This window comes from Muntiacus reevesi, chromosome 6, assembly GCF_963930625.1.
Source record: "Muntiacus reevesi chromosome 6, mMunRee1.1, whole genome shotgun sequence".
NCBI classification, from domain to species: domain Eukaryota; kingdom Metazoa; phylum Chordata; class Mammalia; order Artiodactyla; family Cervidae; genus Muntiacus; species Muntiacus reevesi.
The window spans coordinates 93,312,910-93,338,707 of NC_089254.1; the positions used below are offsets into that span (position 1 = coordinate 93,312,910).

A 25,798-nucleotide genomic window follows, 5' to 3' on the forward strand; every position below is an offset into this window, starting at 1 on the left:
CTGTTTGTTAAGTGTTTCACGATAAGTAAAATTATGTAGATTTTAGTCTTGCTCATGTTCTTCCAGCTTTAAACAACCATTGCTGTATTTTCAGATCTAGATTTCCTGGATAATTGTTTTCTTCCAGTCTTCTCTTTCCAGACCAGATTTAGTCATCGACTGGGAGAAAGTTCATGAGAAGGAAAAGAAAAGGATGGCTTATTAGAGATAATCAGTAACTTTAATTCCTTGATGTTGTGTTCTAGAAAGTACTGTTGTTACCTATCTCTTTAAGCAACATGAACTCTTTGGAGGACTCGAGCTCACCGGTTTGGGGTACCGTGATTGCACTGTGACCCCTTCAGGGGTTTTTCCTCTCCTTTCTCCCTTCACTAAATAATCCCGGTTGTTGTTCAGTCGAGTCTGATTCTTTGTGACCCCATGGACTGCAGCACACCAGGCTTCCCTGTCTTTCTCCATCTCCTGCAGCTTGCTCAAACTCAGGTCCATCGAGCTGGTGATGCCATCCAACCATCTTGTCCTCTGTTGTCCCCTTCTCCTCCTGCCTTCAATCTTTCCCAGCATCAGGGTCTTTTCTAATGAGTCAGCTCTTCACATCAGGTGACCAAAGTATTGGAGCTTCAGCATCAATCCTTCCAATGAATATTCAGGACTGATCTCCTTTAGGATTGGCTGGGTTGATCTTCTTGCAGTCCAAGAGACTCTTGAGAGTCTTCTCCAACACCACAGTTTGAAAGCATCAATTTTTTGGTGCTCAGCCTTCTGTATGGTCCAACTCTCATGCATACATGACTACGGGAAAAACCATAGCTTTGACTATACGAACCTATGTCGGCAATGTCTCTGCTTTTTAATACACTGTCTAGATTTGTCATAGCTTTTCTTCCAAGGAGCAAGCATCTTTTAATTTTATGACTATAGTCACCATTTGCAGTGATTATGGAGTCCAAGAAAATTAAGTCTGTTGCTATTTCCATTGTTTACCTTTCTATTTTCCATGAAGTGATGGGACCAGATGCCATGATCTTAGTTGTTTGAATGTTGAGTTTTAAGCCAGCTTTTTCACTTTCCTCTTTCACGATCATTAAGAGGCTCTTTAGTTCCTCTTTGCTTTCTGCCATAAGGGTGGTGTCATCTGTATATCTGAGATTATTAATATTTCTCCCTGTGTTCTTGATTCCAGCTTGTGCTTCATCCAGCCCAGCATTTTTTTTGCATGATGTACTCTGCATATAAGTTAAATAAGCAGGGTGGCAATATACAGCCTTGACGCACTCATTTCCCAGATAATCCCAGATGGTTGTGCATTTTGTGTGATGGGCTCTGCTGGTGTTTTCCTGTTTCTCATCAGTGTCAGCAGTTAGCTCACTGGCATTAGATTGCATTTCTCCAACATTCCCTTTTCATTCTGCTTTGCTTTTCTATACGAGGCTGTGAAAAATGAAAAGGTTGACCTTGCACATGAAATAAATGAAATAGGTTATTGTTAACAAAATGAAGTGATCTTTATGAGATTTTAATGTAAACCTTTTAGCATGTGTTTTTTTCCCCCTCTAATTTTTATACCATGGCCAAGAGCCAAGTAATCACTCATAAACCTGACATCCATTCCTTATGCAGAGATCTGAAATCTATAGACTTTATTAGCTGTTAAAAACTTTATTGGCCAGGCATGGTGCTTGATCTGTTTATGTGTGGGTATGTGTGTGTATCTTATTTACTCAACTGTATAAAGGGTTTTATTCTTCCTTGTTCAGAATAGTCAGATATTTGATTAAATATGTATATATAACTTCATCATTACTGGGTTTATTATAGTACTTTATTGTTTGAAGAAGAGTTGAGGCTCCTCTCAGGAAAACAACAAACTGAAATTCAGAATTTCAAAGTTTCTGCCAGAAGATGTATTCTCTTCTCCCCAGACTAATTCCTTTTTTCCAGAGATGGAATTTATATCTCTCTGTGGCCAGATTCCCTTCCTTCAGGAAAATGCCATCATCTTCTTATGGATCCTCTTCTCTTCCCCATCTCAGTTCAGAAATCCTTTTAAAGACAATTTCCTAAAAAAATAAATAAATAAATAAATAAAGACAATTTCCTGCTGTCTGGTACTATTTACTCTTTGCCTATCTTCAGGTTTAGAGCACTTAGATTATTCTACAGCCCCAACCATAGCTTACTCTAATACCCCTTTCTATTAGTGCATTGGTAATTTAACCATCTGTTATTGTTCTTTTTTTGAAAAATATAGGAAGGCTTAATAAATGGTGGTGAGGAGGATTGCCATCTTGGTGGGGTTGGAGAGAGAATTACTCTTCAAGGGCAAGGTAATACATAGAAGAGCTGACTGTATTTGAGGGAGGTTTTGAAATCACTAATAATTTGTTGAAAACAACCAAATGATACAGCTTTTTGAGAAAACAATCTGGCAGTTCCTTTATGGTGAAACAGTGACCCAACAGTTCTACCTCTAGATGCATTCCTGTATTCATTTCCTAGGGTGACCATAACAAAGGACCCCTAACTGGGTGGCTCAGAAAAACATAATAATTGTCTCACAGTCCCAGGAGCTGGCAGTCCTAAACCAAAGTGTTGGCGGGGTCCTGCTCCCCCTCATGGCTGTAGGAGAGAATCCTGTCTTGCCTCTTGTAGTTTCTGGTGTTTGCCAGAAACCCGTAACATTCCTCGGTTTGTAGATGCATCAGTGCAACCCTCCGTCTTCACTTGGGCTTCTCCCTGTGTGTCTCTGCATCTTGTCCAAATTTTCCTGTTTATAAGGACACCCAAAATATTGGACTGGAGTCTAACCCAGTGACCTCATTTTAACATTATTGCCTCTATAAAAACTCATTTCCAAGTGAGATCACGTTCTGAGGTGCTGGAGTTTACCTTCAACATATTTTTTGGGGGGGAGGAAATACAGTTAAATTCATAACAATACCTAAGAGAAATGAAAACATATGTCCAAACAAAAACTTGTACACAAACTTTCAAAGCAGCATTATTCATAAAAGACAAAATATAGAGGCAACCCAAATGCCCATCAGTGGGTGACTGGACAGATGAAATATGTAGTATGTCCATACAATTAAATAGTATTTAGCATTAAAAAATAATTAGTGAACCTGCTATAATGTGGATGAGCTTCGATATCATTATTACATGAAAGAAGCCAATCACAGAGGATCACATATTGTAGGATTGTACTGGTATAAAATCTCCAGGATAAGCAAATCTATATAGACACAAAATAGATTGTTTGTCTCCTGGGACTGAGTTGGAGGGGAAGAGGGTGGAGTGAAGAGTAACTGCTGATACATGCAGGGTTTCTTATTGGCATGGTGAAAATGTTCTAAAACTGATTGTGGTGATGTTTGCACAACTCTGAATATACTAAAAGCCATTCTATACATTAAATGGGTCAGTTGTATGTGGTATGGTATGTGAATTACTAAAACCACAAAATAATTTAATCAATGAGATTTTAAAATGAGAGGATTTGATATAGCCCTGGAAAGCAGTAGTTTGGGGCAAATACATGGAAGTGACAGGTAACAAAGGAGATATGCATGGATGTGGAGTATAGAATAAATAAAAAAATTAAAACACAACTTTGACCACGGGGGCAGAAATGGATTTATAAGCATTACTGAGGCTTCCCTGGTGGCTCAGATGGTAAAGAATTCGCCTGCAATGCAAGAGACCTGGGTTTGATCCCTGGGTTGCAAAGATCTCCTGGAGAAGGGGATGGCAATCCACTCCAGTATTCTTACCTGGAGAATCCCCATGGACAGAGGAGCCTGGTGGGCGACAGTCCATGGGGTCACAAAAGCGTCAGACACGACTGAGTGGCAGACACTGACTGACTGAGAAATGAGTGGGCATTTGTTCTTAGGCTTCATTTAACTTTTCTTGTGAAGGTCTTTCTTCCTTTAATTTGGAGTGTATGGAACTAAATTACCTTTCAGAGATTAATGATGTAGGAGTGACCTTAAATTATAACTCCTATCCCTGTCACTGTAAACAGGCCATATAGAAAATGTTTTCATTTGGGGAATAACTGATTTAAAATAGCAGTGTTCATGCTCGAAGAGGTCAGTTATACAAAGAGTAGAAGGTATGTGTAGAGAAAGGTATAAGGCTGGCAGGTGTCTGCAGGAGAAGAGAAGGGAGGTATATGGGAGGGAGATAGGGAAGGTAGAAATGGTAGGGTTGGTAACCAGGAAGTATGGCAGACATTCAGGGGGGAAAAAATGGGCAGAAAAACCAGAATATACCATTAGGCACAAGCCAATATCTGGGAAACAAATGAGTGAAAATTGCAGTTTGTCCATAGGAAGTCTTTTAAAAATTTTTTTAATTATTTATTTTAATTGGAGTCTAATTCCTTTACATTGTTGTGGTGGTTTTTGCCATACATTGGCATGAACCAGAGGAAGTCTTAAGAGTGGTTTGTGATCTTGGCTCCCCCATCCTTGGGAGGAGGGCAACTTTTGGTTGCTTTTGTTCCCTTTTGGTCTATAGTACCCCCTGGTGGTACTGTTGTTAAGATTCATCAAGGTTCTTTGCTGTTGCTAAGATTCCCTGTAGTAACTTCCATGCCTAACATGGAAGAAAATGACTTCATGTGCTGGAAATAGACTGGACTAGATTTTAGGATCACATCATAAATTATTTGTTATCTGTTGTTTTAGGAATCCCCTAAATGCCAATTCCCTCTACTAAAATTTCTCTTACAGTATATGTTGAAAAATAAGTTCAAAGTATTCTATGCCACAGCTCCAAGAATTAAGCATAAGTCACTTTTTAAAGATCAGAGGAAAGTGTTTATTTCTTCCATGTCATTTCTGATAATTTAGTGAGATCACAGCCCTTTAAAAACTTTATTGTAGATGTATATACTCACTGGAATAGGAATACCAAAATTAGTTATCTTATATGTCATTAACCTTCAAGAGTCCATGCGTGAAGGCTACATGTGTTATGTTAGTCACTTCAGTCATGTCCAACTCTTTGTGGCCCCATGGACTATAGTTTGCCAGGCTCCTCTGTCCATGGAATTCTCCAGGCAAGAATACTGGAGTGGGTAGACATTCTTTTCTCCAAGGGCTCTTCCCAACCCAGAGATCTAACCAGGGTCTCCTGCATTGCTGGTGGATCTTCTTGGAAAGTTAGGAAACCTAATTTTCATGTGGTACTTGATAAATTCTCAATCTAAAAGAAACATTCTATTGAATTTGGAAAAATATATTGATTCTGGTAAAGATAGAAGGCAGAAGGAGAAGGGGATGATAGAGGATGAGGTGGTTGGATGGCATCACTGATTTCAGTGGACATAAGTTTGAGCAAGCTCCAGGAGGTGGTGCAGGACAGGGAAGCCTGGTGTGCTGCAGTCTGTGGGGTCACAGAGTCGGACACAACTGAGCCACTGAGCAACAACAAATTGAATCCAGATACTAACTTTCCAAGATTCCAAAAATTAAGTGAATCTCGCTTACTTTAAGGGCTTCCCAAGGGGCACAGTGGTAAAGAATTCGCCTGCCAATGCAGGAGATACAGGAGACGAGGTTTCAGTCTGTGAGATTCCCTAAAGTAGAAAGTGGCAACCCACTTCAGTATTCTTGCCTGGAAAACTCCACAGGCAGAGGAATCTGGTGGTCTACAGTCCATGGGACTGCAGAGAGTCAGACATGACTGAGCAAGGAGCACACACACCCTTACTTTAAGGGGGAAAGTACAAGATTGTTCTATTATAAAAAGAAGATTGGCCAATTTATTTGTGTGTATATGTGTTTATTGTGTTAAAAAAATGTAAAGGACTTCCCTGGCGGTCCAGTGGTTAAGAATCTGCCTGCCAGTGGAGGGGACATGGGTTCAATCCCTGGCCCAGGAAGACTCCACATGTGGTGGGGGCATCTAAGCCCATGCACCGCAACTGCTCAGCCCATGTGCCTAACGCCTGTGCTCTGCCAACAAGAGAAGCCACTGCAATGTTAGAAGCGTGTGCACCGAAACTAGAGAGTAGGTCCCACTTGCTGCAACAAGAGAAAGCCCTCACGCAACAGTGAAGATATTTTTTTTAAAAGACCATAAAATTTGCCATCTTAATTGCTAATTTATTTTTACTGTGAATTTATGTTACTGTTCATCCCCCTGTTTTTGGTTAATGTCTGTTACCCTAGTACGGTTACTCACAGCATCTCCTTTCACTTTCTAAAGTGCCCCAGTTTGGATGATAAATTATATGGTCATCTTATTATAAAGGTTATTCATCTGTATTAAGAGTGAATCTTTGAAATGAGTGTGACCAGATTCCATATTCCGTATAAGTACAAAAGTTGCTAAATTCTTTGCATTGGTCACAAAGGTAAAAATGAATGTTGTTGTAGACTGATCTGATTCCTAGTCCTGTTTTCTAGATATGTTTATGTAAAATTCTCCCCTACAAACAGGATCTTTCAAGGAAGTGGGCAATTTCCCCCCATACTGTTCTTAAATTGTTTGACATACTTAAAGCATCTTACCTTCTGTTGGGCAGAATACGGTAACTGATAGAATCAATGACAGCATACTGTCTTATAGAAATACTTTATTGTAACTTTGGATTGGAAAGAATGATAAGCCAGTCACGGAACTAATTGGGAAATCGGTCTGCCCTGAAGTCTCCAAGGGCCTTAAGATCGTTTGGCTCAGAGTATACACGTGTTACTCATCTGCTCTAGATTCTATATACCCTGACAATGGAGAAAGTTCCTAAGATGTTATTTTGTTTCTCAAATATTTGGTGCTATGATTCTACCCTGCTGCTGCTGCTAAGTCACTTCAGTCGTGTCTGACTCTGTGCGACCCCATAGACGGCAGCCCACCAGGCTCCTCTGTCCACAGGATACTTACCACCTGAGCTGTTTTAGTTTTTTTCCTGAAAAGTAGCCCTTCCCTTGATCTGTTCTGTTTAAAATACTGTTATGAGAAGCTGACTCGAGTATCTTTGGCACATAAACTATGAAAAGGTAATTTCACGCAACTAATTGAGTCTTACGGTTTTACATTGTGGTTTGTGAATGACACTGGTACAGCTATACAAGATGGCCCTTTTTTTAGTGCATACTATGCGCTAAACACAGTACTAGGCATTTTGCATACATGTTTCTGGTAGGAATTAGAACAAGTGCTTGAACTTACTGGAAAACTGTGGTTCGGTATTTTGTTTCTGTGTCTTCTTCTTCTATTTAGTGTAGCCAAGTCATGTTTTTTTTAATTTTTAAAATTTATTTTCGGCTGTTCTGGGTCCTTGCTGCTACATGGGCTTTCCTTTAGCTGTGGCGAGAGGGGCTACTCCCTAGCTGCAGTGTGTGGGTTTCTCATTGCACTGGCTTCTCTTGCGGAACGCAGGCTCAAGGGTGCGTGGGCTTCAGTAGTTGCAGCACGTGGGTTCAGTTGTTGTGATGGATGGGGTTGGCTTTTCCACTGCATGTGTGATCTTCCCGGACCAAGGATGGAACCCGTGTCTCCTGCATTGGCAGGTGGACTCTTTACCCCTGAGCCACCAGGGAAGCCTGTAAGTCAGGTTTTAAAATTTTCATTTGAACAATCATTGATTACTTTCATTTGTTTTGTTTGTTTGGTTTTTTAGATTTCACATGTAAGTGAGATCACGTGGTATTTGTCTTTCTCTGCCTGATTTCACTTAGCGTAATACCTTCTAGATCCATCCATATTGTCACAAATGACAAGCTATCTTTTTTAACACTGAGTAATGTTTCATTGTGTGTATGCACCACATCTTGTTTATCCATTAATTTATCATTGAATACTTAGGTTGCTTCCATTTCATGACTATTATAAATAATGTTCCAGTGAACATTGGTTTGCATGTATTTTTTTGAATTAGTGTTTTTGTTTTCTTTGGATATATACCCAGAAGTGAAATTGCCAGATCATATAGTGGCTCTATTTTTAATGTTTTGAAAAACCTGCATATTGCTTTCCATAATGACTGCAGCAATTTTCAGTCCTGCCAACAGTGCACAGGGTCCCCTTTTCTCCACATCTTTGCCAGCAGTGGTTATTTGTTGTCTTTCTGATGATAGCCACTCTGACAGGTATGAGGTGGTATCTCACTGTGGTTCTTGTTTGCATTTCCCTGATGTTTAGTACAGCTGAGCGTCTTTTTATGTGTCTGTTGGCCATCTGCATTTCTCCTTTGGGAAACATCTATTCAGGTCCTCTGCCCATGTTTTAATCAGGTTGCTTGTTTTCTTTTTTTTTTTTTTTTTTTTTTGATGCTGCATTGTTTGAATTCCTTCTCTACTTTGGATATGAACCCCTTGTCGGATGTATCACTTTGCAGATATCTTTCCCCATTCAGAATGCTGCCCTTTTGTTGATAGTTTCCTTCTCTGTGCAAAGACTTTTCAGTTTGGTATAGTGACATGGACTGCTTTACTTTTAACTTGATAGTAGTTCTTAATTCCTTCAGAAGAAAGAAGACTTAAATATGTAAAATACTATGTAGTAAGAAAACCTCTACATGAAGGACTGCTTTGATTTTTAACAGCATAAGCAACTACCCATGCTGTCCTAAGAAGTCTAGATGACAGCAGAGCCCACCTCTCACCACCCACCACCGTGATGGCTCCTAGCGTAGGCTTAGTATCTAAGAGCTCCCTGCTCCTTCGCATTCCAGACGGGTGTGTTTCTTTCTCTGTGGTTGGCAGAGCCACTTCCTGTTTGTTTCCTGCCGGCCTACACTGGAGGAGAAGCGAGGTATTGAACTGAAGCATTGGATGTAGTCTGCATTTTGCCAGCGGAAGTGGATTGTTTAGTCTGGGTTCAAGAGAGGACTAGGCAGTTTCAAGTTTGGAGTAAAAGTGGCATGCAAGACAGGCTTGCCCCGCTGAAGAACCTTGTGCAGCTGCACACGTCTCAAGGCAGAGAAGTGATGAAGTGAAATTAGACACTTAAGGAGGAAAGCTCAGCTAGGACTTGCTCGGGGACGGGGACTGACTGACTAGTCACCTTTGGCATTTTGTGGGATATTTTCAGAAGTAGCAAAGTCAGGCCTCTCTTCTGTGAAGCAAATGCTTATCTAGTGGCATGGTTAAGCTTTCTCTTATTATAATTGATCTATAGAAACCTTCCTTTTTAAAAGTTGTAAACCATTTAACTATAAAATTAGATGAGGGTGGATTCTACTCTCTGCCTTATTCTGAATCAGAGGCTGTTATGTTATCATCATGTTGCACAACTCAAATAACCAATTTCTAATTGTCCCCTGGCCAGTCTTTTAAGTTGTACATGGATAGCATTCAAACCTAAAAGAAATAAAATTAAAAGTAGATGGACCATATATGAAATTCAGAATCTTGCGTCAGCTCTTATTTTGGCAATAGAAGAATACAGAACTCTCATCACTAGTCACTGTCAGTGGGGTTTTAATTGTGACTGATGTGATTGGGAAAAGGAAGTGGGGCACCTCACATTTGTATAATTTGATCAGAGTTTTGCCCTCTTTCTTTAATTCCCAAAAATAAGCATCATGGAATTGGGGTTTCCCAGGGCTTCCCAGGTAGCACTAATGGTAAAGAACCCACTTGCCAATGCAGAAGACACGAGAGACTTGGGTTCGATCCCTGGGTCAGGAAGACCTCCTGGAGGGGGACATGGCAGCTCAGTCCAGTATTCTTGCCTGGAAAATCCCATGGACAGAGGAGCCTGGCAGGCTACAGTCCATGATCACAGAGTCAGACATGACTGAAGCAACTGAGCATACACGCACATGTTGTCCTGTAGAGATCTATCTCCCCAAACATCGTTTCTCTTGTTTCCTGATATTCAAAGATTTTGGCAAACACTTTGGAGAAAACCAGAGAAAATATATAGAAGACAAATTTAATTTCAGTTGTTTGCTGTTTGTGTACTAGATACAAATGACTTTTTCTTCAACCTTTTTGACCGTCTCTCTTTTTTCCTTAAAAAGGTAATAAAGGAATCACAATCTTTAGTCAGAGCTTCGACAGTAAGGGACTAGATTTAATTTGAAAGCTTAGAGAGTTCAGGTTCATTCATTTCAGCCTTGTGCCAAGGGTCCGTTAAGTCAGGTGCCATATATTCTTGGTACCAGGATGTAGCACCTGGATATGGACATGCAAAGTCTGTACTTATGAGGCACGCTGTGAGTCTCCTTTTCAAACTCCTTCTGAAACTTGTCTGGTACTGTACCTCCGATATAGTCCTCTGAGTGCTTTCATGTACAGGCTATATGTCTTGGAGCTTTTGTTAACATTCTATTCCTAACAGCCTTTACTTAATTCATATAGTTGTAATATCAGATCATTAAGCTAAAAAATTCCGGATTCTAGCAGCCAACACATGATAAAATTCCTTACAGTTGAACAAACATTACTAAATTCTTGCATAAGGCCCCGTTCAAAAGCATGAGCATCACAAGAGTGGCTAAAACATGGTCTTATAATCCTGGTGGGAGAAGTGAGTATTTGCTCAGCCACCGCTGATAGAAGGCAGAGAGGTCGTGCTGTATATATGTGTGGGGATCTTCATGACTGTCCATGGTTCCTGTTCCTGTTCAGTGATCAGGGGAGTCATTGTAGACACAGTCTGGATTTTTGGAAGTTGGTCCTGTGTGCAAAGAATTAAGTTGTTTGGAATTCTTCCCATATTGGCTTTGAGTTACTCCTTTGACTCACCACCAAACTTTCATTATTTCTTACTTGAAATATCCCAGTCATTAAAATGGATTGCAGTTAACTTTCAGATGCTTCTACATGGAAGATTCAAGAATTAAAGACAACAGTCGGGAGTTGGTGAAGGGGTTGATGCGGGATTAGATATTTCCCTTCCAAACATTCTTAGATGCCGTTTGAAACAATCTAAGCCCATTATCACATGGAGGATGTGATATCTGGCCCGGCCACTCATTATAACTTTCATATGATATTCCAGTTAATGCATTTGTAATATGATATTGCATAATATAGTATTGATTCGGTTTGATTTAATCCAATGCAGATACATTTTTTAGCCTTAGGAGTTCTGCTTGCTTAACTCTCTTAGGACAAAGAATGTGGCTTATGCCAAAAATGAGTAATGAGTAATGGCTTCATTGTGGTTTTTCCTAATTTGCTTTTTTAAAATGTCAGTCACTAAGTCTGTTGACTGATTATTAAGCAATCTAAGTATTTTAAATATTTGTAAGTAATTAGTCTGCTCTGTGAATGGCTTGAGTAGTCATTAAAGTGGAATGTCAACTTTATTTGTTGGAAATATTTCTATTTCTGTTGAAATCTCCTTTCTTTATAGGTGAAATATTGTAGTTCTCGTGGCCTTTGTTTAGTTTGCTCTTTCATGTGGTCCCACACAAAGCCGGGTTGTTATCTAAGCCATAAGCATGAGCTTGAGAGTAACGCTCTTAAAAATAACACTTGTTACACCTGGTTAGATCTGAGGCCATGGTCAGATGAGTTCCATGTGTGCCCCTTGACCCTTGCCAAAGACCTAGCAATTTTCTCTGAGGTCACATCATAACCCCTAACCCTGGCCCATGATAATCCCCGTATATTAGCTATTTCAAGGGGGATCAGACAAGTCGGTTCATCCCTGTTATTGTTGTTTAGTTGCTAAGTTATGTCCTACTCTTTTGTGACCCCATGGACTGTAGCGTGCCAGGGTCCTCTGTCCATGGGATTTCCCAGGCAAGAATACTAGAATGACTGCCATTTCCTTCTCCGGGGATCTTCCCAACCCAGGGATCGAGCCCTGGTCTACTGCATTGCAGGTGGATGTTTACCGCTGAGCCACAGGCAAAGCCCATTCGTCCCTGTACTAGTCTTGAAAACATGAGACCACTAGATTGTGGTGTCCAGTTAGCACCCAGCCCTTCACAAGGGCAGAACATGGACATAAGCGTTCTCCTCTCTCATAGTACCATATTTCCGTAGAGGTGGAAATAGCCATCGACGAGTCAGATGACCAGAGCTGAAGTTCTAGAATTTGGAAATTTTTTTAAAAGTTCAATTTTACTACCTTAACTGTCTTGTGATTTGAACCATAAACTTCTCTGGATCTGTTCAGTAGTTTTTCAAACATCTTTCTAGAGTTATAATTCACATGCCATACAGTTTATCCATTTAAAGTTATAATTCAGTGACTTTTCACAGAGTTGTTTATTCACAGAGTCGTCCATCTATCAGCACAGTCAATTTCAGAACATTTTCATTACCCTAAAAAAAAAAAAAAAAATCCCCGTACCTGGCTGTCACTGCCCAGTCCTCCCATCCCCTCTGGCCCTAAGCAACCATACATCTATTTATGTCACTGTTAGATTTGCCAGCCCTGGCCCTCATGCGTGCTTAGTTGCTCAGCTGTGTCTGACTCTTTGTGACCCTTTGGATTGTAGCCTACCAGGCTCCTCTGCCCATGGGATTCTCCAGGCAAGGATACTGGAGTGGGTTGCCATGGCCTCTTCCAGAGGATCTTCTTGACCCAGGAATCAAACCCACGTCTCCTGTGTCTCCTGCATTGGAAGGCGGATTCTTTACCTGCTGAACCATCTTGGGAAGGCACCATTTGGTTTAAATGGAATCATGCAGTAAATACTCCTTTGTGACTGACTTCTTTCACTTAGCATACTGTTTCCAGGAGTTATCAATGTTTAGCATGTATCAGCACTTCATTCCTTTTTATTGCCAAATAATAATCCATTGTCTGGATCTACCACATTTAATTCATCCATTCATCAGTTGGTGGACTTTTAGGCTGTTTTCATCTTTTGTCTATTATGAATGATGCTGCTCTGAGAGTTTGGGTATAGGCTTTTGTGTGGACATATGTTTGCATTTCTCTTGGATGTGTACCTAGGAGTAAAATTGCTGGGTCCCGTGGTAATTCTGTGCTTATCTGTTTGGAGAATTGCCAGACTGTTTTTCAAAGATTCCATAGGATCTTATACCCTAATTTACAATGTATTAGGATTTCAGTTTCTCTATATCCTTAGCAGTCACCTGGCTCTAAACCATGTGCTGTTGCATTCCGCTCTGACTGTCTCCAGGGGTTGCGTGTGGCAGCTGCTGTGCATCCAGCTGACAGATCTGACCTGACGGAGCCCGAGCGCTCTTAAAATCCAAGGCAGTCATCTCCCAACTAAACAGCTGGCTGCTGGTCTGAATGTATTTGTTCTTGCCAGCTTTAGTTTGGAATGGTAATCTTATGTAGTATTGCAGTGTGAGGGTGGGGGCTTCGCAGGGCAAAGTAGTGTGTTAGTAGCCTTCTCTTTAAATCTTCAACCTAGAAGAGAATTCCTAGTGGAGAAAGAAGAAATACTTTTCGTGCTGTCCTTCTTCATGTCTGTTCTCTTTTTAAGTCCTTTCCTTCTACCTCACACCCTTGGTAATGGTGGTAGAGAAGAGTGTGTGTTTCTTTTTTTAATTAGACAGAGGCAGTGGAGGCCCAGAGAGGGCCTCTGAGTTATGACCATTGGTTAATTAAAACGACAGAGTGCATTGATAACTAACTGCCACTAACTTATTCTGCCATTCTCACCTTCCAAGTAAAGGAGGACCCTTGAACTTGCCTCAGAACTTGCTCTACTTAGGTCCTTTCTGTTAATATAGCACAGAAGCATATGGTTAGAGTTTAGAAGTCTATATAATAAATGTCTGTTTTTAAAGCAGATAATTTGAACACTTTCTGTTGCCTTTTAATTAGCTTAACTCCATCTCTTCAGGTCTCCTCTCTTCTCTTTGTTCATTTTGAATTAGAGAAACTTGAAAAACATTGTATACTAATTGCAGACACCTAGCGTTCAGTTCAGTTCAGTTGCTCAGTCATGTCCGACTCTTTGCGACCCCATGAACCGCAGCATACCAGGCCTCCCTGTCCATCACCAACTCCGGAAGTTTACTCAGATTCATGACCATCGAGTTGGTGATGCCATCCAGCCATCTCATCCTCTGTCGTCCCCTTCTCCTCCTGCCCCCAACCCCTCCCAGCATCAGGGTCTTTTTCATTGAGTCAACTCTTCACATGAGGTGGCCAGTGTATTGGAGTTTCAGCTTCAACATCAGTCCTTTCAATGAACACCCAGGTCTGATCTCCTTTAGGATGGACTGGTTGGATCTCCTTGCAGCCCAAGGGACTCTCAAGAGTCTTCTCCAACACCACAGTTCAAAAGCATCAATTCTTCGGCGCTCAGCTTTCTTCACAGTCCAACTCTCACATCCATGTGTGACCACTGGAAAAAACTAAAGCCTTGACTAGACGGGCCTTTGTTGACAAAGTAATGTCTCTGCTTTTCAATATGCTGTCTAGATTGGTCATAAGTTTCCTTCCAAGGAGTAAGCATCTTTTAATTTCATGGCTGCAGTCACCGTCTGCAGTGATTTTGGAGCCCAGAAAAGTAGTCAGCCACTGTTTCCCCATCTGTTTGCCATGAAGTGATGGGACCAGATGCCATGCTCTTAGTTTTCCGGATATTGAGCTTTAAGCCAACTTTACACTCTCCTCACCTAGGTTTAAATCCAGGCTTTACTATTTCAGCCTGTGTGATCTTGAATTGTTTGCTTAACCTCTCTGTGTTGAAATTGTTACATGGAAAAATAATAGTGCATATCTGATTTTAAACAGGTTAACACACATAAAGTACTTTGAAAAATACCTGGTATATGGAATGTACATTAGCTATTTATCGTTTAAAGCACTCATTAAAAAAAAAAAACAAAAACAAAAACCTGTAACCACCACGGCTGCTTCTACCCTTGCCACAACTCCAGCTCTTCTGGTCAAAGTTGAACAACCTATGATTCAGGTTACTTTAAAAAATTCTGATGGAATTCCCTGGTGGTCCAGTGACTAAGGACTCTTGGCTTTCATTGCCAAGGCTGTGGGTTTAATCCCTGGTCTGGGAACTTGGATCCCACCTACACCTTGCTCTCCCGACAGTTAGAATGTTAAAGGACAAGAAGAGGATGAGACCTGTCAATCATTTAGTTAGGAAACAACCAGGAACAGGTTGCTCCAAAACGTATTTTCCTAAGATTTGATGTAATGTAAATTTCTGTCTCATCTTTCTTTATTTTTTTTAAAATCTTCTGGGATGTCCTTGGCTTCCAATGACCATAGCTGGAATCCTTCAGTATCTGGCATGGTTCCAAACACACAGTTAATATGGGACTAAATAAATGTGCACTTAAATACGTAACCAGAGCTTCCTCCTGGGTTGTCTTTAATGCCTTGTTTCTCCCCCTCTTGATCTCCAGGTATCTCGGATGAAGAAATTATCAACATTACTCTTCCTACTGGGGTCCCCATTCTCCTGGAACTGGATGAGAACCTGCATACTGTTGGGCCTCACCAGTTCCTGGGCGACCAAGAGGCTATCCAAGCAGCCATTAAGAAAGTTGAGGATCAAGGAAAAGTGAAACGAGCTGACAAATAAAGTCTTTCCCACGTGCTGGCTAGGGATAGCTGCAGAAGGAGGGGCATGCAGTGTGTTATGGGTGCTCATCTTGCTTTTTTTTTTTTTTTTTCCTTTTCTGGTCTCCCTGCCTGATTTTTCCAGATCTAGGCTGTGGGGTAGAGTTTGTAGAGGTAATTAGGTAACTTAACCTTGGCCCAGTTAAAGGCTTTAGGATGCCCAAGTGCTTATGTCATAGCCTTATGCGCTAACCCCTGCCGGCCTCCTTTTAATTAGTCACTAAGTCAGTCACCAGTGGGGCTTAATCAATGTCCTAAGTTTCTGAGATGGGAAAGCAACAAATGAAGGTCAAGTTCAATGTCGTCCTCATTCAGTAAATCAGTATTGAGTCACTACTGACAGACCTTCACTTCAATAAGACGTTTGTGTTTATAGAAAATTTCTGGGATGATAATAAAGGATATTAGATAATATGCTCTACTTAAGTATTTATTACTAGTCTTTTCCTCAAGGAAAAGGGGTACTCTCATAGGTAAGACCAGCGGCCCATTAAATGGGAGAGTCACAGATGGATTCTTCCAAAGCAGCCAGCTTCAAACAGCAAGGCCCTTTGCCTCATCTCTAGTCCAGAGACATCCTGTTTGATATCTGGTGGAATTCCTTTCTGGCTGCTGGAATTAGCAGCATATAGACAGCCATGGCTGTTCATGTTCTCTTTTGTTTTTAAACATTAATCTTGGGCTCCTTAAAATTGATTTAAAAATAAGTTCTGTGTCTGAAAATGGTACCCCCAAAGTATTTCCATATGATTCATAAGTATTAAGTACAAGCTTCTGGATTAGTCTCTGCTCTCATCTTCCTGTAACACAAAGAGTTGTACTGGTTTCAACACACAGACATGCTTAATTCTCTATAAATTGAAGGTTGGGTCGGGGTGAAGGTAGAATATAGTAGGTGTAATTTCATTCAGTTGAACAGGGGAAATGGTATACTGGCACTTGTCACGTACATTTGTTCTTTATCTGCTGAGGGCAAAACATTATGGTACATAGTCTGTAGTACTCAGGATAGACCACAGACTGATTGATTGATTGCTCATCAATCTTAATGATACAGGATGTCTTTAGATGCTGTAGACAGGTACGTCATCATTTCTTTAAGCTACTGCCTTATGTCAAAGCAAGTGACATACGTTTCAATGATAGACTCATCTTAACAGTTTACAACTGTAATAGCTGTTACAGGTATCACCAGTTTTTCACGGTTTTCCATTGGTGGATTAGTTTATTTGTATCCATTTTATAGTAAAATTGGTATTAGAAGGAAACTAATTATAAAACCCTTGCTACTGCTTGGTCTCCACTGATCCTTAAATCAAGACTCAGAGGGACTTTCCTGGCAGTCCAGTGGTTATGACTCTGAACTTCCAATACAGGGAACACAGGTTCCATCCCTGGTCAGGGAACTAAGACCCCACGTGCTGTGCAGTGCAGCCAAAAGATAAAAGATAAAGAAGACTTAGAGCATCAGCTGATAAAGGTGGCTGAAAAGAACATGGTTTGCTCACAGCTGGCCACATCTGCAATGCGTAAGGACACGGAATGTGGCTGCTTGGCATTCCTGACCAACTACTGTCTTTTCTGCTGCCGTCCTTCTTTTCACAGTCCTGTTGCCCAAACAAATAGCACTCTTTATAATAATTCAGAGATCAGGGCCGCGAATACAACTACCGTCTCTTCCTAGAATTCCAAACCTGTGGCTAAACTTCAACTCAGACCATTTTTGAACAGCTTCATCTCTGAAACTGGCCTCTGAATTTTCCAGCCCAAGTGGTGACCTTGTCTTAAAGCAGCTCAAGAGCCCAGATTTGGATTTTCCCCTCATCCCACCTCTAGACGTCCACCTCCAGAGCACCCCCAGCAGCATGATTGCTCCTATGCACAAAGCTGTGCTCACGCTCAGTCACTTTGGAGTCTCACAGACTTCCGCAGAGAGGGATGATTGTTGCTGACATATTCTGGTGCAATTTTGGTTTTATTGTTTTTGACATCTTGGCTGAAATAAATGAGATTTATGAAAACTTGATGTACATGATCTTTAACAACTTTAGCACGTCAACCTTGAGACCACGTAGCGAACCTGTTTTCTTTGCATGGTTTGCAAAGTATTCAGGATTTTTGATGTAGGTACCTTGAAGTATGCCTAACCTGGATCCTTATCTTGGTATCCTCTGTACTGTGTCAAGCTGGGACCATAAAAAGGGGGAATTTTTTAAATGTAAAAAATGATAGCTTATCTAGCAATTTGGTCCTTGGCGGGCCAGGTTTGGCTTGCCCTGTAACCACCTAGCCAAGTTTCTTCTACCCAGGCTGTAATACTTGTTATATACAGGTCCAGTGTGGTAAGATAATAGCCATAACAAGATGCTATGAATTTTAATTTTTAAATATCTCAAATGAATCCTGTATCCCAGTACATTGAGACTTTGTTTTTCTGAAAAAAACAAAAATTCTGCCTCAGGAAAAAGGTTCTTAAAATCATCCAGTGCAAATTTGAGCACTGAATTAACAAAGCATTCTCTGTTAGGATACGTTACATCATGTATATTTCCTTGATAAAGATGTGCAAGGAAAATTTCTCAACATGTTCTGGCTATTTCCATGCTTAACCAGATTCTTTTGCCCCAAATTTGCAGACTATTTCTCATCTTGGGTCATGACCACTTTTATTAAAATGCAGACCTTCATGTGCACATTAATGGCAGTGGTTATTTGTCTTCTAGCCTGGGAAACCTCCCCAGAGGCTCTGTAGCTTTGTTGCCAGATGCTTTTTTTGGTTAAAGCCAATCCCTGTTGGGCTGCAGTTGGCCAACTTGGTAGCCAGAAGCAGAAATCCTTCCAGGAAAGAGAAGTCAGAGATCACATATGTTTCCCCCCTTCCTACCATGTAGTTATAATTTTTTATTTTTCCAGCCCCTCTCTGTTTATGACAGAATGAAGCAGGGGAACCAGCTTTACTGGACAGAAAGTTCATCATCCCCAGCATCATTTTTAATTCATTTTTATGCGCTTACAAGTGGCAAGTCTCTCTTCAAAGTTCAGGTTCCCTCTCACCTGGAAAAGGTTTCATATGTTTCTCTTCCCTCAGAAAAACAAAATTGCCTCAACATTTCAGACTCTGATCACTTTTCCTGCTTTTGTCTTCTGCGTGGTTGGATTTTGCAAGTTTGGAACTCACTTCTATAGCACTATTCATCTTAATAAATCATGCATTACCTCTCAGCAGATCTGACTATGGCAGATGCTATGTTATGCTGTATCCTGAGGGTTTCCACATTGGACTGTGAGGGAAATTCTGTCCCAAGGGGAATATGAAACGACTGTACTGTAAGAATATTTTAATTATGCAATCTCTCTCTAGTGCCAAAGCTATTTAGCAAAATGATAGGCAGAATTAAAGTCACTCTTGCCCACAATTGGTGAAATTTTATTTATTGGAGGATAATCTCACTATATAGACTAGCTTTTAAGTCATGGAGTTTAAGTCCAAAAAATGTAAGTTCCTTAGACAAAATCTTAAACATGAGCCAGATTGTCATCATCACTTTTGACTTTCACATAATAGAGCCACATTTTATTTGCCTTCTATTTAGTTGGGGCTGGCCATTTAAACTTATGCTTACTCTGATTTAACAGGAATATATTTTTAATATTTTTATTATAAAACATTTTAAACATCCACAAAAGCTGAGACTGTAAATAGCATAAGCAACACTCATTTACTGATCACCCACTACCACTTCATTAATTCTGTTAGTTACTAAGTCATGTCTGACTCTTTGCAACTCCATGAACTGTAGCCCACCAGGCTCCTCTTCTTCCCAAGCAAGAATGCTGGAGTATGTTGCCATTTCCTTCTCCAGGGGATCTTCCCAACCCAAAGATCGAACCCGTGTCTCCTGCTTGGCAGGCAGATGCTATAGCACTGAGCCACCTGGGAATCCTTCATTAACTTGTGACCACCATTGTGTGTCTTCTCACTCTGCCCACTGGATTGCTTTGAAACAAATGCTGAATGTCAAACAGGATAGATTTTGAGAAAGAAAATTCCTCTGATAGTCTTCAACCAGTTAAAATGAAAGCCCCAGTAATCTCTTCTGATATTTGTCCATTTTGGTACTCTCAAGAAACAGCCGTTGCTAAGTTGTCCAATTCAGGTCCTAAATACAGTTGCATTATCTGTCCTTGCTCTTTAGAGAGCTGTTAGTCTGTTCTGTGTGACTTCTGCAAGATAATTTGGAATGATTGGGTAACACTGATGTTAAATTCAAGTGTTTAAAGATGTAAATGTTCCTGAGACTATTTTAAAGAATTACTTAAGTAATTCTGAATTTCATAGGTTTAAAAATTGAGGATATTTGTTGATGTTGTTGTAAATTAGGTTACTCACAAAGGGAGAAGAGAGATAGAAGGTGGAGGAAGATAAAGAAGACCACCATGTTACTAGTTTTGAACTGGAGATATTTGTATGAATGTGTATGTGATTTCCTCTCTCTTCCCAGTCCCACCTCTCCTTTTCCCCTATCCCTAGCTCTGGCTGTGTGCTCTGAAAGAGCCTGGAAGCCATAACCTAGTAATAATGAACACACCTAGTTACCTTGATCTTGTTTTCTAAATACTGTTCCACAGATCCAGCGATGTTTGGGAAAACTGTTGATTCCAGGTTGGAAGCAGATAAAGATAAAGTGAACTTAGAACACCTTGAGTCAGAAAAGAAGAAAATGCCCAAATACTGGTGGGGCATAAACATTGGCTTCAGGTGCCAAATTTGGGACAGTTTGAGTTTAAAGAATAACAGTGATGGATTATAAAACATTTGTTTTAGTCTGTTCAGGCTGTTGTAACAAAGCACCACAGATGACTTAAATAAACATCTCTCACGGCTCAGGAGGCTGGGAAGTCCAAGATCAAGGCACTGGCAGATTGATTGTCTGATGAGAAGTGTCTTCCTGGTTTTCAGACTGACATCTTCTTCCTGTGTCTTCACACGGTAGAGAGGGAGGGGGCTCTGGTCTCTTCCTTTTAGAACACTATTCTTATCATGGGTGATCCACCCCCATGACCTCATCTATACCTGCTCACCTCCCAGAGGCCCCACCTCCAAACACCATCACCCCGGGGAGCAGGGTTTTACCAATTAGGTTTGAACCTTAATTGGATATTTTGATTAAAAGTTATAAAGGACATTTTAGGGGCTGAAAAATTTGAGGTTGAGGTGTCATGATGCCTGCAATTCACCTTCAAATGGTTCAGCCAACATAGTGTTCATACATATTTAAAGAGACACAGAAAGCAAATTAATAAATTACAATTGATAAATTGAGGAAAGAATTTATAATGCTGTACTATTCTTCCAGCTTTCCTGTAGGCTGGATATTTTTCAAAATAGAAGCAAAGAAAAAGTAACAGGGGAAACATTGATAAGCAACCAAAACAGCCTTGTATTAAAAATGAAAACACATTTTTGCTATATGCAATGACTGGATAAATGTGACTGGTTTCTGTACTTTTTCTCAAAATTTCAGTCTTTTGTTAGTAAAGGAAAACCTTCTTAAGTCTATATTATATTGTCAAGAAACAAATAGTTGTATGCTTATTTTACTTCTGCTAGGTCTAGTGCTACAGTTACATGTCAGGCCAACAATTATTAATACCTTATCTGCTAGTACAAGTCAGAAACAGGATTATGATTGCCATCACCTTGTAGCTGAACAAAGAGAATTTATTTCTCCTAATGCAAGACCGTAGGCTTTAATCTTTTCCTCCCTGAGACTGACATCCCTTCTTAATGACACCTGTTTGACTCCTAAACTCCACTTAATCTCTCGGCCTCCATTTCCTTGGAATTTGGCTCCCTGAAGCAATCATCTCCCGTGTGCCTTGTTTCACTCAGCTCAGTGTCACACCTCAGCTTGGATACGTGTGACCTCGAAGCAGCTATGGTTTCGACTGCTGCTCCATGCTTCTGCTGAGACTGCTGGGGGTCAATAGCCTGTAATGAATGCTTTTCATTGGCACTAAAAACCAGCCTTTTATTTATGTTGTGGTTGGCCACTTAAACCTTAAGTCTATTCTTACTTTAAAAACAAGGTTCATGAAAATAATCCCTGTTTTGATGAAGGAAGTTCTGCCTTTTCAAGACGGCTTCATTTAATTCTCTGCAATGCCAAGTTCTTAAAAACTTCAGCATAGACCAGAATGCAACATAAGCTTGTGTCCAAAGAGCCAGTGCCTCACTTACAGTCTGCAGAAAAAAGGTACCATCTGATAGCAACTGCAGCAACCGAAATGTTAGGCGGCACCTTTCTTTCCCTGAAGCACTTGCACCTGAAGGAGCTATTTTGTTTCCGAGTTTTTACTCAAGAATATCTCATGAATTCACTCTAGCCACACAGATACTGAAAAGGGCACATTAGCCAACCACATTGCCCTGTATCCACTTGAGAGGAAGCTTCATTTGATGTAATGTTGACCTAGTATTAGTCGCTCAGTTGTGTTCGACTCTTTGTGACCCTATGGGCTGTAGTTCACCAGCTCCCCTCCAGTCAAGAATACTGGAGTGGGTTGCCATTCCCTTCTCCAGGGGATCTTCCCAACCCAGGGATGGAACCCAGATCTCCTGCTTTGCAGGCAGATTCTTCACCATCTGAGCCACGAGGGAAGGTCAACGTTGACCTAGGTGGAGAGTAAAACACAGCTGGAGGTTGTTTCTGTCAAATTAATTGTGTAAAAATCTCCTCTCTTACTGAAAAGAATTTGGAGCAGTTAAACCTGGAACTTGGAGCAGAGAGGGTCAAGACCATTATATAGTGTACACTCATGATTCAGGTCATTTAATTCACTATGACACTTTTTCTATAGACCATTCACTGGAGTTCTCCAGGCTGCTTCTAGCCATTGGTATAGTAAAATACTAGTCAGTATTTTTATTTCTGATGCACCCCCAGGATTCTGAGTTGGATGGTAGGAAACACTATTTGTAGCTGGAATTCCAGGTACTCTCCCGAGTCTTGGTATTTTATAATCTTTATTTAATCTTTATTTCTGCACCTAGACACTGGGGGTCAGTATTTATTCATAAATGCCTCTCAATTTGACTGTAAGCCTAGCTCTGGCTACTTATAAAAGGTGATGTCTAGAGAGTCCTGGAGTTGATTGTGGGATTTCTTTCTCTGATTGTGTAACTACAGAGCCCAGCCGAGGTAAACATAAAATATAAATATAAACATTGTGGATCCCTGTAGGACTGTAACCAGGGAAGGAGGCCGACAGTTTTCAATCTGAAATATAAAGTAACACCAGATCCTTTTCCTTTCTGGAGACTTGTCTGACAACATTGGTCCAACGAGTGCACTCAAATGCTCAGGCAGAACTTGGCCATCACCCCTGACTTTCCTTCTGGTTACTTATTTTTTGTTGATTCTCCCTCCTCCTAGCTGTCAAATTCATCTCTATCCCCACCACTCAGGCCTTGAGTCACATCCCCACCTTTCGTCTCTTTATGAGACTCACATGCTGCCTACTGCACTAAGAAGGCACTTGTCCCTCTTTAGACATTTCAGCAGCCTTCTAGATGATCTGCTTTTACTCTCCTTCAGTCCTCTCCAGGGTGACCTTTCAAAAGGTCTACCACACAGTACTTCACACACACTTTTAGGGACACCAACATTGTTTAAGCCTCTGCCTTTGTACTCATCTCTCCTCCATCACCACCCCATCTTTTTATCTCCTGCCTAATATCTGCTTATCTCTCAGGGCTCTTAGGCTCTCAAGGATCCCTGTGATTTACCCGTGCTGGATCTCATCTGTCTCTTTGTCTTTTCGCTGGCAGGAGAATGGAATGAAGTTAAGTTCTCTGCCTCACAAAGCTGGGTGCTAGGCAAGGTCATGCAAACTTACTCTCCAGACACCCCCAGATTTATCCCCCATGAGCATTAAACCATCCATTTTTTATAGATATATTCTTTAAAATAGTTCTTGTCTAGAGATATTTGATCTCAAGCTGTACTATGCTTTGTGGCAGTCTTCCCACTGTGTGAATTCATGGAAGCAGAAATGGAAACCCTGCTGCTGGTGGAGTGGAACGCAAGTGAGGCTGAGTAGCCCTTCAACTCAGAGCATTTCTCCATAGGCAGCTGCTATAATGGTGAGAAAACGGGTTAATGAGTTGTGTTCTTGCTTTTTATTCAAATTATATCATTAAATATATCAGTCTAAATATGTTAAAAATAAGTAAGGTCCTTAATCCTGCAATCCAGAGAGCTATTTTTTTTCTTGTATGAATTTTCACATAGATATATTCTTAATTTGTATTCAATTTTGTATTCTTTTCTTCATCATAAGCATTTCTCCATGCTTCATAGACTTCAAACAATTGTATTATATGGATAAATACCATTCCATTATTTGGATAAAATTTAAATGTCCCAAAAGGAGGCAATTAGATGCTTTCAACATTCTGCTCTAATAACCAATTCTGTCCCTATAACTTCTCTCCCAGACTCTTTTTGAATGTTTATGAGGTCCAATGCAAGAGCACAGTGGAGGCCCACATGCGTTTTGTCCAAATATTTTAAAATATCAGTCAAACTAACAGACATTTTATGTACCTTGCAAATATACCTTCATAACAAAAATATTTTAAAATATGTAAAGGTATTTTTTTATAACTGAAAGCCACCACACATGGGGAATGGTTATGGAAGTCTTCTCTGAAAAGAAGAGTGGTCCAAGGTCCCAAGACCTTGTTGCCACTGAAGAACTTCTGCCACATGACACACAGTCTCCCCAAAGCAGCATTTAGATTCTACTATTGAGAAATATAATCCCTATAAGAATCATAAATCCTATACTATTTTAGGAGAGATTAAGGCTCCCAAATATATGAATCATTGACAGAACCAAAGGGAGAAATGAACAGCAACACCATAATAGTGGGATACTTTAATTCCTCCTTTCAGCTATGGATAGAACAACTAGACAGAAGATCAATAAGGAAACAGAGGACTTTAACAGCACAATTAGACCAATCAGACTTAACGGACATATACAGAACATTTCCCTCCAAGCAGCACAATGCAGTCTTCTCAAGAACACATAAAATATTCTCCCACAGACCACATGTAATCTACAAGACAAATCTTTACACATTTGAGAAGCTGAAGTCATATGAAATATCTTCTTCAACCATACAGAATGGAACTAGAAACCAACAACAGAAAGAAAACAGGAAAATCCACCAAAATGTGAAAATAACTTCTACAACCAACAAGTCAAAAAAGAAATCATGAGGGAATTTAAAAGACATCTGAAGATAAAATGAAAATGCAACATACCAAAATATATGGCATACAGTAAAAGCAGTAATAAGAACATGTATAGTGGGAAATGCTTACATTAAGAAAAAGAAAGCTCTCAGATTTTACATCTCAAGGAATTAGGAAAAGAACAAACTAAAAGTTTGGAAGAAGAAGGAAATAATAAAAATTAGAGCAGAGAGAGAGAATAGGAAACAATAGAAAAAATTAAAATCAAGAGCTGATTTTTCTAAAATTTTTATTGGAGTAGGCTTAAAATGTGTTAATTTCTGCTGTACAGCAAAGTAAATCAGATATAGATAGATACCACTGTTCTTTAGATTCTCTTCTATTTTCCTATTCCAGTGTATTGAGAAGAGTACAGTGTTATACAGTAAATCCTTAATAGTTATCTATTTTACATATAGTAGTGTGTTTATATAAATGCCAATCTCCCAATTTATCCCTACCCCACATCCCCCCCCCCCCCCCCCGGTAATTATAAGTTTGTTTTCTATATCTGTGACTTTATTTCTGTTTTGGAAGTAAGTTCATTTGTGTCATTTTTAAAGATTTCACATATAAGCAATATCATATAATATTTGTCTTTCTCTGACTTATTTCACTCAGCGTGACAAACTCTAGGTCGATCTATGTTGCTGCAAGTGACATTATTTTATTCTTTTCTATGGCTGAGTAATATTCCATTATATAGATGTACTACGTCTTCTTTATCCATTCCTCTGTCAATGAATATTTCAGGTGTTCCATGCCCTGGCTATTATAAGTAGTTCAGCAATGACTATTGTGGTGCATGTGTCTTTTTGAATTATGGTCTTCTCTGGATATATAAGCTAAAGGCAAAGGAGAAAAGGAGAGGTATACCTATCTGAATGCAGAGTTCCAAAGAATAGCAAGGAGAGATAAGAAAGCCTTCCTCAGTGACCAGTGCAAAGAAATAGAGAAAAATAATAAAATGGGAAAGACTAGAGATCTCTTCAAGAAAATTAGAG

General features: G+C 40.1%; 1 protein-coding gene across 3 annotated transcripts in view; it reads left to right on the forward strand.

The window, feature by feature from the left end:
• BPGM (bisphosphoglycerate mutase) overlaps positions 1–18,714 on the forward strand; it is a 31,537-nt gene extending 12,823 nt beyond the window's left edge. For all 3 annotated transcript variants that reach the window (XM_065939365.1, XM_065939366.1, XM_065939367.1), the window contains exon 3: positions 15,273–18,714. In XM_065939365.1, coding sequence (XP_065795437.1) covers positions 15,273–15,451 — 179 coding nt within the window. In that variant the 3' untranslated portion in view covers positions 15,452–18,714. The remainder of the gene's footprint in view (positions 1–15,272) is intronic.
• The last annotated feature ends 7,084 nt before the right edge of the window (positions 18,715–25,798 follow it).